This window comes from Notolabrus celidotus, chromosome 14, assembly GCF_009762535.1.
Source record: "Notolabrus celidotus isolate fNotCel1 chromosome 14, fNotCel1.pri, whole genome shotgun sequence".
In the NCBI taxonomy this organism is placed as follows: domain Eukaryota; kingdom Metazoa; phylum Chordata; class Actinopteri; order Labriformes; family Labridae; genus Notolabrus; species Notolabrus celidotus.
Window position 1 is genome coordinate 862,732 of NC_048285.1, and position 14,192 is coordinate 876,923.

The 14,192-nt window shown below is 40.0% G+C and overlaps 1 protein-coding gene across 5 annotated transcripts in view; it reads left to right on the top strand.

The window, feature by feature from the left end:
• The window catches only part of myo18ab (myosin XVIIIAb), a 157,958-nt gene that overhangs the window by 39,296 nt on the left and 104,470 nt on the right, over window positions 1–14,192 (top strand). Inside the window, exon 1 of one of the 5 annotated variants that reach the window (XM_034701126.1) lies at window positions 4,938–5,069. The exons of the other annotated variants lie outside the window; for them this stretch is intronic. Within the exon in view, the coding sequence (XP_034557017.1) occupies window positions 5,049–5,069 (21 nt within the window). The 5' untranslated portion in view covers window positions 4,938–5,048. Of the gene's footprint in view, window positions 1–4,937; window positions 5,070–14,192 lie in introns of those variants that run through there. 5 annotated transcript variants of the gene reach the window in all.

Sequence of the window (14,192 nt, forward strand, 5' to 3'; positions counted from 1 at the left end):
TGAAGTCTGGGCTCTTCAGGTTTAGGTTTTAGGAAGATGTTTGTATCATGTTGTTTAAATTCCCAAAGTTATCTTGGGCTTTATGCCGGTCGACATTTTCACCATTATCCCTCGTTTTTGGGATCCAACAGCTAATTGACAGGATGGAGTAATCCACAATGAAAACTAGACTCAGCTGCAGCTCAAATCTGAAGGATTAATCCCTTCTAATCTTTTGCACAGATTAATCTTTAAACTGCATGTTCACACTTCCATTATGGATTAATTTTTGCACATTAAACCGTCGTTTGTAAATGGAGTAACGTGATATGCACACAGATTAGTCCTCCAACACTGCAGAATAAACCGCTCAACACAAATCAGAAGTTCAACTCATCACAGCCGTCCCTCACGCTCTCTGCGTTCGCACCTCGCTGAGTTTGGGGTCAGAGTCTGATGTTAGATCCTTCAGAGTCAGCGCCGCCCGTCATCTGCAAACATGCTCGGACAGATTCCAGTGTTCATGGTATGCGTTATGTCATGCATAGAGAACATACGTGTGTTTAACATGACCCAGCAGTTCTGCGGGGGAGTCCATGCACGTTGTAGTGAGTCAGCAGTCTTTAGAAGGATTGGTTGAAGACTGAAATGTTGATTCAGACACGTGAAGAGAAATATAAATCATCTTCATCCTCCTGCAGTGTTCATCAAACTGAGACTGAAATATGTTATTTCATACCATCTTTTTAGAGCGTGAACATTGATTTAGAGTCTGCAGGGAGTGTGTGTCTGTGCGTGTGTCTGTGTGTGTGTGTGTGTGTGTGAGAGTGGGTGTGTGTGTCTGTGTGTGAGAGTGTGTGTGTGTGTGTTTTTGCAGGCCAGGATATTACCCTTGAAGCAGCACATGTGCACATTAGACACAAAGACATCATGGACCCCGTCTGACCTACATCTGCCACCCTGCACCACACATGAGACGTGACGGAGCTCCTTCAAGCATGAAACACACACACACACACACACACACACACACACACACACACACACACACACACACACACACACACACACACACACACACACACACACACACACATGTTGCCAGGAGTCAGACACAGTTGCCAGCTCTATCTTTTCCAGCTTCAGTCTGATGTAGTCTTTGGGGGAGGGGTATGAAACCATCACTTTGGGACCAGTGTGCATGCTGCAGAAATTTTACATATTTAAGTTCCGCCACTGAAAATCTGCCGTCGCGTTTCCTCTTCCAGCAAACGACCGTACGAGAGGTCGACCAAGCAGCAAAGTGCACACCATGACGGTTACAGCAGCATGCATGTCTGAGTGTTTCATTATCTCCTGAAGTCTCAGTCTGCACGAATCCAACACAAACATCTCCTGACCTTCCTGTTAGAGTCTGGATGTTCGGGCTCTGATCTCTCAGGTCTCTGTGGATGTCAGGAGGAGACAGAGCAGAAGTTCTGTGTGTTATAATGTGTGTGTATTGCAGCTTAAATGAAGTCAGGGACAGCGAGCACGCTGGGGGTGGGGGGTGTGTGTGTGTGTTCCTGAGCGATGGCACTCAGTCAGCTCTGAGAATCAATGTGTCCTTCAGAAACATGTTCAATCACGTCAACACGCGGACACATGTCAGGAAATCAGGTCTGTTAGTGGGGAAATATGATTGAATGGATTTTGGTTAATCCGTGTGTTTAGTGTGTGTGTGTGTGTGTGTGTGTGTGTGTGTGTGCGTGTGCATTTGTGTGTGTGTGTGTGTGTGTGTGTGTGTGTGTGTGTGTGTGTGTGTGTGTGTGTGTGTGTGTGTGTTTAGGTAATCTGCTGATCCCTGACAGCAGACAGTATTACAGTACGTTCTGCAGGCTGCATTAGAGGAATGTCACATGTCATTGATGGAATGCATGTTTAAAGTCTGTCACTTCAGCACATCTGGATCAGGTGGTGTAATAAATCCACACTCAGGTTCTGCCTCGTATTAAACTGGGTTTGGATGATGTGACAGGACCGTGAGCTCAAACCTGAGAGACTTCTGAAAAATGCAGGAGCGTGTCCTTTAAGCTTCTGTGAGGAACTTCCTGTTTGTGTCAATAGTGGTGTGACAATAGACCAATAAATCATTGTTTAAGAGGTTTTTCAAGGATGAATGAATAAAATGAATAAATACAAATAAATAAATAAAACGGATAAGTAAATAACAAAATAAAAATGGACAAGTAAATGGTATAAATAAATAAATACAAATAAATAGATATGAATAAGTAAATAAAATAAATGAATAAATACAAATAAATAAATATGGATAAGTAAATGGTATAAATAAATAAATACAAATCAATAAATATGGATAAGTAAATAAAATAAAGAAATAATACAAATAAATAAATATGGATAAATAAATAAAATAAAGAAATAAATACAAATAAATAAATATGGATAAGTAAATAAAATAAAGAAATAAATACAAATAAATAAATATGGATAAATAAATAAAATAAATAAATAAATACAAATAAATAAATATGGATAAGTAAATAAAATAAATAAATAAATACAAATAAATACATATGGATAAATAAAATAAATAAATAAATACAAATAAATAAATATGGATAAGTAAATAAATAAATAAATACAAATAAATAAATATGGATAAGTAAATAAAATAAATAAATAAATACAAATAAATACATATGGGTAAATAAATAAAATAAATAAATAAATACAAATAAATAAATATGGATAAATAAATAAAATAAATAAATAAATACAAATAAATAAATATAGATAAGTAAATAAAATAAATAAATAAATACAAATAAATACATATGGATAAATAAATAAAATAAATAAATAAATACAAATAAATAAATATGGATAAGTAAATAAAATAAATAAATAAATACAAATAAATAAATATGGATAAATACAAATAAATAAATATGGATAAATACATAAAATAAATAAATAAATACAAATCAATAAATATGGATAATTAAATAAAATAAATGAATAAATACAAATAAATATGGATAAGTTAATAAAATAAATAACTAAATTGAAATAAATAAATATGGATAAGTAAATAAAATAAATAAATACAAATAAATAAAAATGGATAAATAAATAAAAGCATTAAAAGGATAATAAAAGGTTTTCAGAGTAAGGTGATGACATCACATTAGGAAAATTAGAGGTAGTTAAAAGGATAAATTAGGAATATTAAAATAATATATGACCAAGTAAATTAAAACAATAAATAATCAAATAAAATAATCAAATAAAATTTAAAACAATGAATTAGTTTGATTAAAAACTAAAGATATTAATACAATAGAAGTAAAAGCGTCTAGAAGGATTAAGTCACATAAAAGCAAGTCTGTAGAAATGGGTTTTAAGAAGAGATCTAAAGACCTCTTCTGTCTCCTGATTTTATCATGTGCATGTGTAAGACGCTGATGTTCTTGTGTGTGTTTTTAGATCATAAAGAAACATCAGTGTTAGTTCCAATCTGTTTAATAATCAGTTCAACTCCTCTGAGGAGCTTTAACAGAACCAGATCTCATCCTTATTTCTGACTCTGCAGGGCGAGGACATTAAAGGAGTGATTTAACATTTCAGACCTGCCTGGAAAATATTAATGAAAGTGTGAAACCTTCGTGAATCATAACCATCTTATATAAATAACACTTCAAACTGGAATGCTCCATTAAAAAGTCTGCACACTTTCCTCTGACTCTCCATCCATCCAGACATTAAATCAGATTCTTCAGACGGACGTGTGGAGTGATAGAGTCTGAATCTTCCTCCCTGCACGCTCCGGTCTCTGTGTGTTCTGGTTTGAGGTCTATCAGGATATCTTCAGGGTTATTCATGCTTCGTCTCTCTCTCTCCTGTGTTCCTCTCAGCCGGCTCTGAAGCAGCTCCTTCCCGTGTCACACACTTCCTCTCCATTCATGAGAGTTGTTGTCTCTTAAACACGCTGTTACATCACTGCATTTCTGTCCTCACCCTGCTGCCTACCCCACCCTCTTCTTTAAGCTACACTCTGTTTCCCAACACAGCCCAGCCCTCCTCCTCCTCCTCCCCCTCCTCTTCCTCTTCCTCGTCCTCTCTGTCAGCTGGACTATAGCTGTCCCCCTGTCCCCCTCACAGTCCTCTCTGTTAGTGTGTTATTGATCCCTCTGTGACGTTCCCTCTCTGGAATATCATGGCAGCCTCGGGGAAAGAAAGGAGGCTTTGTGTGGCTCCATCCTCGCTCCTCTGGCGCCCTCTTGTGGTCAGATGGTCGAGGTACAGGGGCTGTACATGTGTCCTCATGTGGGTGTGAGGAAAGATGCTAAATCCAATCACTGAACCATGTTTATATTATATTTAATTTAAAACCAGTCTTTGACCGTTTCTCTGATGCTTTAGGGGACAGGTGACAGAAACGTTGAGGCAGCTTGTGTGGACGTTTTCAGAGCTGATGCACGAGTCTCATTCTGTCTGTGGAAGCTTTCACTCATGCTTTGTGCCCTTACATTAAAGCTGCAGCTGTCTGTCAAATGACTTTGATGTTGCAGTTTGAACAATGAATTTAATGTGGAAGAAGAGAGTGGACTTATTTTAATCCAGCTCATTAAAATGTGTATATCCTGGTTCCTTCCCTCCTCCATGACAAACCTCTGAGTATCTTTGCTTAAGGTTAGTATTTGTAAATCTGAATCTGTGAAGTCATCAGTGTGTGTTGCGTGAACACTCAGAAACCACACTTTGGTTGTGTTTCGAGGGTCGGTCTTCTTCTTCTTCTTCCTGTGCCGGTCGAGTTTTTATTTCTGCTCGCTCGTTGAACTCTGCTTCTGCTTTTCTCTGCTCTTCCTTTAAACGCTCCGACTTCTTCCTCTCGGCTGCACACGACCGTTTCAAACAGGAAGACAACACCACCGACTCTCAGAGCTGCAGAACGCCTGAGAGAGGCGAGGTTATTAACTGGAGCAGGTGTTAGAGGAGAGAAGAGAGAGAGAGAAGAAGGAGAAGAGAGACAGTGCGTTGATGTGGGATTAAACAGGTGAAGGATGAGGGGACGGTGCGTTCAGGTACGTCACATTTAAACAGGACGCAGCATCACTGCTCGAGCTCCTGCATTGGTTTGAACTTTGGAGCAGTTTGATCAGAGTTTGTTGTTTTTAAAATGCTTCAGGATTAAACTTGATGTTAAGTTTATCAGCTGTAGATTCAACTTTTATCTACTGTCCCTGAATGCACCATCATGTCAACCACACACGGTCCAATCACTGATCCACAATCACACCCAGGATGTTCTCACTGATACCAACAGACCGTTAGCTGTTTGCACACACACTCTAACACACACACACACACACACACACACACACACACACACACACACACACACACACACACACTTGTATGCTCACTCAGGAGCAGCTGAGATGACACCAGCTGCAGCAGCATGTGTGTGTCTGCTGGTCTCTCCGTAGAGGGGGGAGGAGGGGGAGGCGAGGGGGGGAGGTTGGGGTGTCTGAGGTGTCGGGGGTTTCATGGCAGACCCGGGTCCAGCCTGGAGAGCAGAGCTTCCTATTTTTACCTCCACTCAGCGCCTTCGTATCACAACAGCTGTCCCCACAGCTCTCGTCTGTCTCTGTCAGGAATAACCGTCCAATCAGAGTGCTCCCCCTCCTCAGCTCGCCCCGTCTCTCTCTCTCCATTCCGTGCCACTCGAACCGCTCCACCAGATCTCCTACACTTTGGACTGTTTTTTGAACTCCTCTCCGACCTGTGTGGACTCTTTGGACCCCAGAGTGGTGGATTTACTCCCCTGACAGGTACAGAGACTTGAAGTAACGCTTTACGAGGAGCTGGGGACAGACTGGGACATGTGGGGCGGCGAGGCTCCACAGCCCCAGGGACTATTTTTAGAAGAGAATTAGCTGAGGGGGGCAGCTCCACTCATTTTCCAAATGAAAGAAAGATTTTATAAATTAAACAAAGGAACAGCTGAGCTCTTATTTTGACAGTTTGGTGTCTGACTTCCTGGAAGAGAGGAGGATTTAATACACAGAACAGAGATCCGGTTCACATGCAGGTTCTGGAGGATACAGGTTCGCATGCCGGTGTGGAAGCTGCTGGGAGGTGTAGTCTTTATCTGAGAGTCATTGAGTTCTTATCTGTGAGGGATCCAGGTCTGGACTCAGACTCAGTTTCTGTCTCTTTGGTCTCATGTAGACTCATGATCTCTGTCAGACTGACAGGTGAAGCTGTGTTTGTGTTTGAGCACATGATCTAAGTATGTCGAGGTGATTCAGACTCATCGTCAGCGTTTACACGTCTCTGTTTTTGGATCGTGAGTTGACGCTGAGATCTTTATTAAACTCATCAGTGTAATTGTTTTCATTTCTTTTCACACACCTCTCACAGCTTCAGATTGAACTTTAATGACATCAGCTGAGTTGTTTTTAATCTCTGTGTGTCTCACACGTTCAGGAGACTCTGTCAGATCCAGGCTGTGTTTGGTTCATTCTTATACTTCAGTTTAACAAAATATTCTGATCAAATTCCAAAGATTCGATTTTAAACAACATACAGCATGAACATCTTTAACTCCTGCAGACTTTAAAAACGTAATTTCAGCCTCTGTAGTCAGAGAAAGTCCCAAAACCTTCTCTGTAGAGTCCTGTGATAATCCTGCAGGTCTCAGGTGTGTCTGTTAGAGTCTCTCAGACCTGAGTGGATCCATGTGTGGTCTTTATCTGACCATGTGCCGGTCTCAGGAGATGTTAATGTTGTTTATTTTGGAGCGTCAGATTGCTGGATTCAACTCTGGTTTGGTCATGGTCTTCTTTCAGAATAACATCATGCACGTTGTTTGTTTGTGACGGGGGTCCGGTTTAAACCAGGTCTGATCCCCTCGCCGTCAGCATCAGTGCAGCTGCTCGTCCCTGTTTCTGTTGGACGCCATGTGTGAGCTTCCTGCTCGGTGGACGTATGAACTCTGTTGCCTCTGAGCATTCCTCTCAGACTGTCCGCAGGCTGCTGTGTGATATCTGTGACACATCCTGAGCTGATACTGAGTACGTGAGACCTGCTGTGTGTCAGAGCGTCAGGATGAAGTCCGTCTTTGAGTTTTGATCATTGTTTTCACGGGTTTTAAAGATGTTGGAACCAAAGGTAGGAGTTTGAGTCACATTCAGGAAAGGAAACTCTCAGGAGGAAGTCGTAGGTTTTATTCAGATTCAATCTTTTTGCTAAGAAGAACAGTTTTTGGTCTGCAGAGTCTCACAGGTCACATGGTGAATACTTTTAACAAACAAACCTGCAGCCTGTGAAGAAGCTTTCAGGATTAAAGTCAATTTAGAGTCCCTGTCAGCTCTCTGACAGACTTCACTAAAGATTCTCAAACTAATCTTTAACTCAGGGAGAAATAAAAGTGATGCACCGATATCTCAGTTGAGTCAGTTTAGTCTGATATCGACCTGATAACAGATATCAGTCCAACAGCAGATGTCTGATACCTGTTGTGTTGCATGAATTAAATAATGAAAGGAGATAAAATCAGCTGCAAAAACATTGAGTTCTAAGAAACTGCATGGGCGGAATGATTGCTCTGTTTATGTTTGTGGTGATTTATCACTGCGGTTGTTGTTGAATGTGTAGACCAGGGGTGTCCAAAATGCGGCCTGGGGGGCCAATCGCAGCCCAAGGTCCATTTATTTATGGCCCCAAGCTTCCATCTAAAATTGTGTTATTTATAGCACAGAAATTAATCACATCTGAATCATCTGTACATTTGCAGTTTCTTTCAAGCGCACACACAAAACTAAAGTCAATCCAGAAACGTCTCAAAAAGCTTCATATGGACTACTTTTATAAATTCAAAGCTCTGGGAATTCTGCAAGACGGCAATAAAGAAGAAACACAAGAACTCTTAAAGCTGACAGGTTTTCAAATGAATGTTTTTATCATGATGTGAAAATGTTCTTGATGAACACTAAAAGTTCAGAAGACACAAAAGAGGTTACAAGAAAAAAATCAAAATTATGAAATTGTGCAGAAAAGGCAAAATTTGGTGCATAAAAATAGTTTAGAATGCAGGACAAGAATTATTGTGTTCTTAAAATGTTGTCTGCTGGTCAGAAAGTCTTAAAAACAACATGAAAAAGAAGTGTGATGAAATCCAGATCATGATCCTGCCATAGAAAAATAAGGAGACAATATTTTTCCTACATTGCCCCAACCCTGATCCTCCAGAAGAAGATAAAGTTTGCTAATGTTTACATGGCTTGTGGAGAACTGAGGACTACCTAGTTACTGATTAATGAGTTAAAATGTAAAATAATTATTAAATAGATAATTCATATATAACTTTTATGATTCCTAAGTCTCAGTAGGATCCACTGGCCCTGAGGTATTCTGACAACATCATATGTGGCCCTCTTTGAAAAAAGTTTGGACACCACTGGTTTAGACTCACTCAAACTTACTGTAATGATTCACTTTAACAGAGTTCACGGTTTCTTTTTTATAATGCAGTTTAATTCCAGTCCCTGGCACACATGGGGAACTTCTAACAATAGAATAAATAATAAAAAACAATGAAATAATCTAAACTAAAACACACACTTGGGTTTTCAAATGTTTGTTTATCAGATCCCGGTTAAAACAAAAATAAGAAGACACACAATGATTTAAAGCTGCTGTGAAGAACTTTATCAGGCAATGTGATTATTTTCCATGAAAACAGTCAAATAAAGGCTGTTCCTGAAGCAAGATGTCCATCAGCTGGTCTGACACCTACCCCCTCAGGGCGGTTTCAGGCATTAAAAATGACAACAGAGAAGGTGTCAGTGTTGTTGCTGATGGTCTTGTTTGCTATTGAAGGTCATAAAGAGGCACCAGTATCATTTTCAGTCTGTTTCTCAGCCAGTTCAAAACTCCTCACAGGGCCTTTAAACAACAAGACTGAACATCAGACTGCATTAGCAGCAAATATTTATAGAGCACCTTTCATACACAGAAACATGCAGCCCAAAGTGCTTCACAAAATAACAGAGAGACAGAAAACAATCCCAGTGTAAAAATAAAAAAGGCATTATTATAAATTAAATACTTGAAAATAAAATCAAATCAATACAGTCAAATTAATCAAATAAGTAAGAGTGGAAAGAAAAGTTAAAAATAAGGTAGTGTTGACAAGATCAGATGAATACAAGAAATAAATAGATAAATAAATAAATAAATAGATGTTAAAGCAATGATTAGAATAATAATGAACAATAATGAAGAGATAAATATAAATCTTGTGCATATTTGAAGATAAATAGTTTGATTTAGAACCGGCTAAATTGTTCTTTTTAACATGAAAACAGCGTCAGCCCAGATTTTCTCAATGTTTGAATCTCCAAAATTCAATGAATAATTAAAACACTAGAAATCTAAGTTCATTTAAACTCACATGCTTCTCTTTGAGTGGCAGCTGGAGGGGACTTTTCATCAGCCTATGTTTTATTGTTTGTCCCGTGTTGGGATGAATATCGGCTCAGTTTACAGACTGTTTTTATTCTTGGATTTTCTTGCATTGTTCCTCTCATTAGTTTTATTTTGATGTTATTTTTGCAGGTTCTGTGTATGATTTAAGTCACTGCATCAGAGGAAGGTAGCGGCGTGTTTACATCTCGTCCGTGTGCAGGTAGAGAGAGATACACGACCTCTGAAACGGCAGCAGAATATTAAATACTCACTGATCCTCTTGGAGGAATCCAGGGATCAGAACTCTGTCTGAAAGCGTGTTTAATGAAGGCAGGGCTTAAAGAAGAGGAAGTTTAACATGTAAAGGTGTGTTAGACAGAGACAGGTACATAAAGGGAGAGGTAAGAAAACAAACAGAAGCAGCTGGAGCTGGATCATCCTCAGACACACAAACAGAAACAGAGTTTTAAAATCTGATTTATAAACTTCATGTTTATCAGAGAGTGTTTAATTCAGTGTCGTCCATCCTCAGCCTTCACTCAGCTCAGTATGAACAAGATGTTTGTCATGTGTGACTTCAGCAGCCTGTCCTGGTCTCGCCTGCCTTTCTGGCCCACACCCCTACAGTACCAGCCTGTAATCCAAAAATAAGCCCTTTAGTCAGCCTGCTAATTCAGGGATCGCTGATAGAGCCAGACCTGGACTGTGTCCCACACGCAGGGAACTGGAGGGGCGTCAGAAACCTCCAGTCAGAGTCTTTGAGTCCTGCACTAAATACTCAGAGAGGTTAAATCAGGGGCGCTTGGTTTTAGACCTTCAGGAGGGTTAAGTTTTCAGAGCCACAGCATCCCTGAATGGGAGGAGAGGATTTGTTGATCTTGAGTAAAACCGTAGCTCCAAACCTCCAGAATAAAACCCTCAGCGTGTTTAATAATCAGACACACACATCAGGGATTTATAGATACACACTTTTAATAAATCTGTACAGTGATCTGAAAATGACTTGATGTTTGATCTTTGAATACTGTAGAAATACATTACAAATACAGCTACACAGTGACGTGACTTCATTGTGTCTCAGTGGCGTCTGTAACGGTGAGCAGGTTCTGTCTGTGTCTTAGTTTGAGCTCCTCTTTAACGGATCAGCTCCTCGCTCTGTGTGGCTTCATGCTGAGCTTCTATAGACAAAGGCTGGATGCATACTTACCATGAAGTATGAGTGAAGTTGTAATGTTGATCTTGCCACACGTTTGCATCCCTCTCTGGAAGCATTTGGCATTTTGATCCTCTTACTAAAGAGACCTATATGTAAAGATTAGTTTATTTATAGACTTTGTAAGAGATTACAAATGCTTCATGGAGTGCTGCAGAGTGATAATGTATATTTTCATCTTTCATCATCTGATTCAAACCATGTTCATCTCTTCACCAACATGCAGCTCTGCTAATGTTGACAACCTAAGACTCTATGAAGGATGAAGAGTGTCCTCTCTCTCTCTCACCTGTTCCTAACACCTGTCTCCTCTGCCTCACGTCCACCATGTGTATCTCTATCCATCAACATGTTGTTCTGCATAAGTTCATTGTCATGACATCATCAGGTGGTTCTCAATCAACAGGTTGATTATGTTTTGATCTGCAGTCTAAGTCTATAACAGTCTAAGCTCATATCAGTCTGAGCCTTAAGCAGTGTAAGCCTATAGATAGAGAGATAGATAGATAGATAGATAGATAGATAGATAGATAGATAGATACTTTATAGCAGTCTAAGCCTATAGAAGTCTGTTCTATAGCAGTCTAAGCCTATAACAGTCTAAGCTCATATCAGTCTAAGCCTGTAGAAATCTGAGTCTATAGTAATGTAAGCCTATAGCAGTCTAAGCCTATAGCAGTCTAAGGCTATAGCAGTCTTAGCCTATAGCAGTCTAAGCCTATAGAAGTCTGTTCTATAGCAGTCTAAGCCTATAACAGTCTAAGCTCATATCAGTCTAAGCCTGTAGAAATCTGAGTCTATAGTAATGTAAGCCTATAGCAGTCTAAGCCTATAGCAGTCTAAGGCTATAGCAGTCTTAGCCTATAGCAGTCTAAGCCTATAGAAGTCTGTTCTATAGCAGTCTAAGCCTATAACAGTCTAAGCTCATATCAGTCTAAGCCTGTAGAAATCTGAGTCTATAGTAATGTAAGCCTATAGCAGTCTAAGCCTATAGCAGTCAAAGCCTATAGAAGTCTGTTCTATAGCAGTCTAAGCCTATAACAGTCTAAGCTCATATCAGTCTGAGCCCTAAGCAGTGTAAGCCTATAGATAGAGAGATAGATAGATAGATAGATACTTTATAGCAGTCTAAGCCTATAGAAGTCTAAGCTCATATCAGTCTGAGCCTTAAGCAGTGTAAGCCTATAGAGAGATAGATAGATAGATTGATTGATAGATAGATACTTTATAGTAGTCTAAGCCTATAGAAGTCTGTTCTATAGCAGTCTAAGCCTATAACAGTCTAAGCTCATATCAGTCTAAGCCTGTAGAAATCTGAGTCTACAGTAATGTAAGCCTATAGCAGTCTAAGCCTATAGAAATATGAGTCTATAGTAGTTTAAGCCTATAGCAGTCTAAGCCTATAGAAGTCTGATCTATAACAGTCTAAGCCTATAGCAGCATAACTAAGAGCTGGTCCAAGCCTGATCCAGCTCTAACTATAAGCTTTATCAAAAAGGAAAGTTTGAAGCCTACTCTTAAAAGTGGAGAGGGTGTCTGCCTCCTGGACCCTGACTGGTAGATGATTCCAAAGGAGAGGGGCGTGATAACTGAAGGTTCTACCTCCCATACTACTTTTAGAGACTTTAGGTAGGACCAGCAGACCTGCATGTTGGGAGTGTAGTGTTCTAGAGGGGTAATAGGGCACTATGAGCTCTTTAAGATATGATTGTTTCTGATCATTAAGAGCTTTGTAGGTCAGAAGAAGGATTTTAAATTCTAGTCTAGATTTTATGGGGAGGAGTCAGTGTAGAGAAGCTAACACTGGAGAGGTGTGTTCTCTCTTCCTGGTTCTAGTCAGTACTCCAGCTGCAGTGTTCTGGACCAGCTAAAGAGTGCCGGTGATATTCATGGTGTTCCCTCAACATGTGTCTCTGTCTTAATCAACAGTTCCCTGATCTCTGTCACCTGAAGAGCTGATAATCCTTTTCAACTGTCTCTGTGTTCTCATCATTCTTCCCCCTCCAGCTCCCCCTCCTCTTCCTCCTCCTCTTCCTCCTTCTCCTCCTCCTCCTGTGATCTGATCCATCTCAGCCCATGACAGCAGATCAGACAACATGGCATTTTCATCTCGCTTTTCATTCTGGGAGCAAAAGGGAAGTCTCATTTGGACATTTTACCCCTCCAACCCTGCATGGTGTTCCAGAGTTTACACTAACACGTGTCTGTAGATCAGTGTGGGCTTTAACATCACACTCAGACACTTTGATGGCTTCACTCTAAATCCTAAACACGATAAGTTAACCCTTTGCTTTGACTTTGCGCCACGCGTTCGGCCGGACCAGTGCACTTTAAATCCAGAGAGCTTTTGTTTTCGGTTGTTTCAGCAGCGTGGCAGATTTTTCACTCTGAAGAAAGAGTTCATCTAGATTATGTTGATGCAAGGGATTGGCATGCCTTGAAACGTGCATGGTGTGATGGAAGACAATTTGATGTGGTGTCAAGATTGTGATCTTGTGTTCCTTTCATATCAACATGTTTAGATTAAAGAGGAGAATGATCCGGAGACTAAAAGTGTGAGTAAATCTTGTTCTTTTTAAGAGCTTTCTTTTCGTTCACACGTACTTGTAGTCGTTAGAGTCATGTTGGAGCTGTCTTGCGTCTGCAAAGTATCCAGGTCTTTATTAAAGTTTCCTGCAGACAAACACTACTTAGAAATGTGTTAATGCAAAGAGTTTGATTAAATCTCTGGTATGAGTTACTAAAGATCAACCTGGTTCATACGTGTGCTTCCAAAATTAGGCTAATTTACTTAAAGGTCCCATATTATGGTGATTTAGGTTAATGACATGTCCTAAGTGACTTTCAATCAAGGTCTTGAATTCAGCCCCTGTGGAGGATCTGCAGCCTCATTATCCATGTAATGATCTGAGTGGGTGGGGATGCAACAATAATGAGGCACTTCGCTGATTGGCTGCCTGAATGTTGTCTAGAGAGGGAGTGCAAATGGGTGCAAAGGTGGAAAAACACCAAAACAAAAATGGCGAGCGCTCCAGAAGAACCTGCGCCAGTACAGTACACATACGATACAGACTTTGACCCTGAACAGCAGGAGGGAACTTCCACAGTCTCAAAGTTGCTAGGCTGGAGGTTGACTAAAGTATGTGTATGTGTTTTTCATTATATGGGACCTTTAAAGGATAGTTTCTTTAAACTTTCGATGCAGCTCGCTGGCCAGTCAAATAATGTTTGTAGTTCAAGTTTCTGTAATTAGCAAAACCAAAAAGGTACCGAATGAATGTAGATATATAGTGATTGAAAGAGTGAATAATTAACCCAGAAGTTGCCTGGACATGAAGGAGGGACACTTATTTTCCTGACTTAAACTATTCTGTCTTATTCGTCTTGAGTTATTGTTGGACATCAAGACTATACCTACTTTCAGCTCATCGTTCATGTCCTCATACCTCCTCTCTCTCCTCTCTTCGAGTAGCCAGAAAGTGAAGGGTCACTCAGCCGGGCCAAATCAGTACCAGCTCTA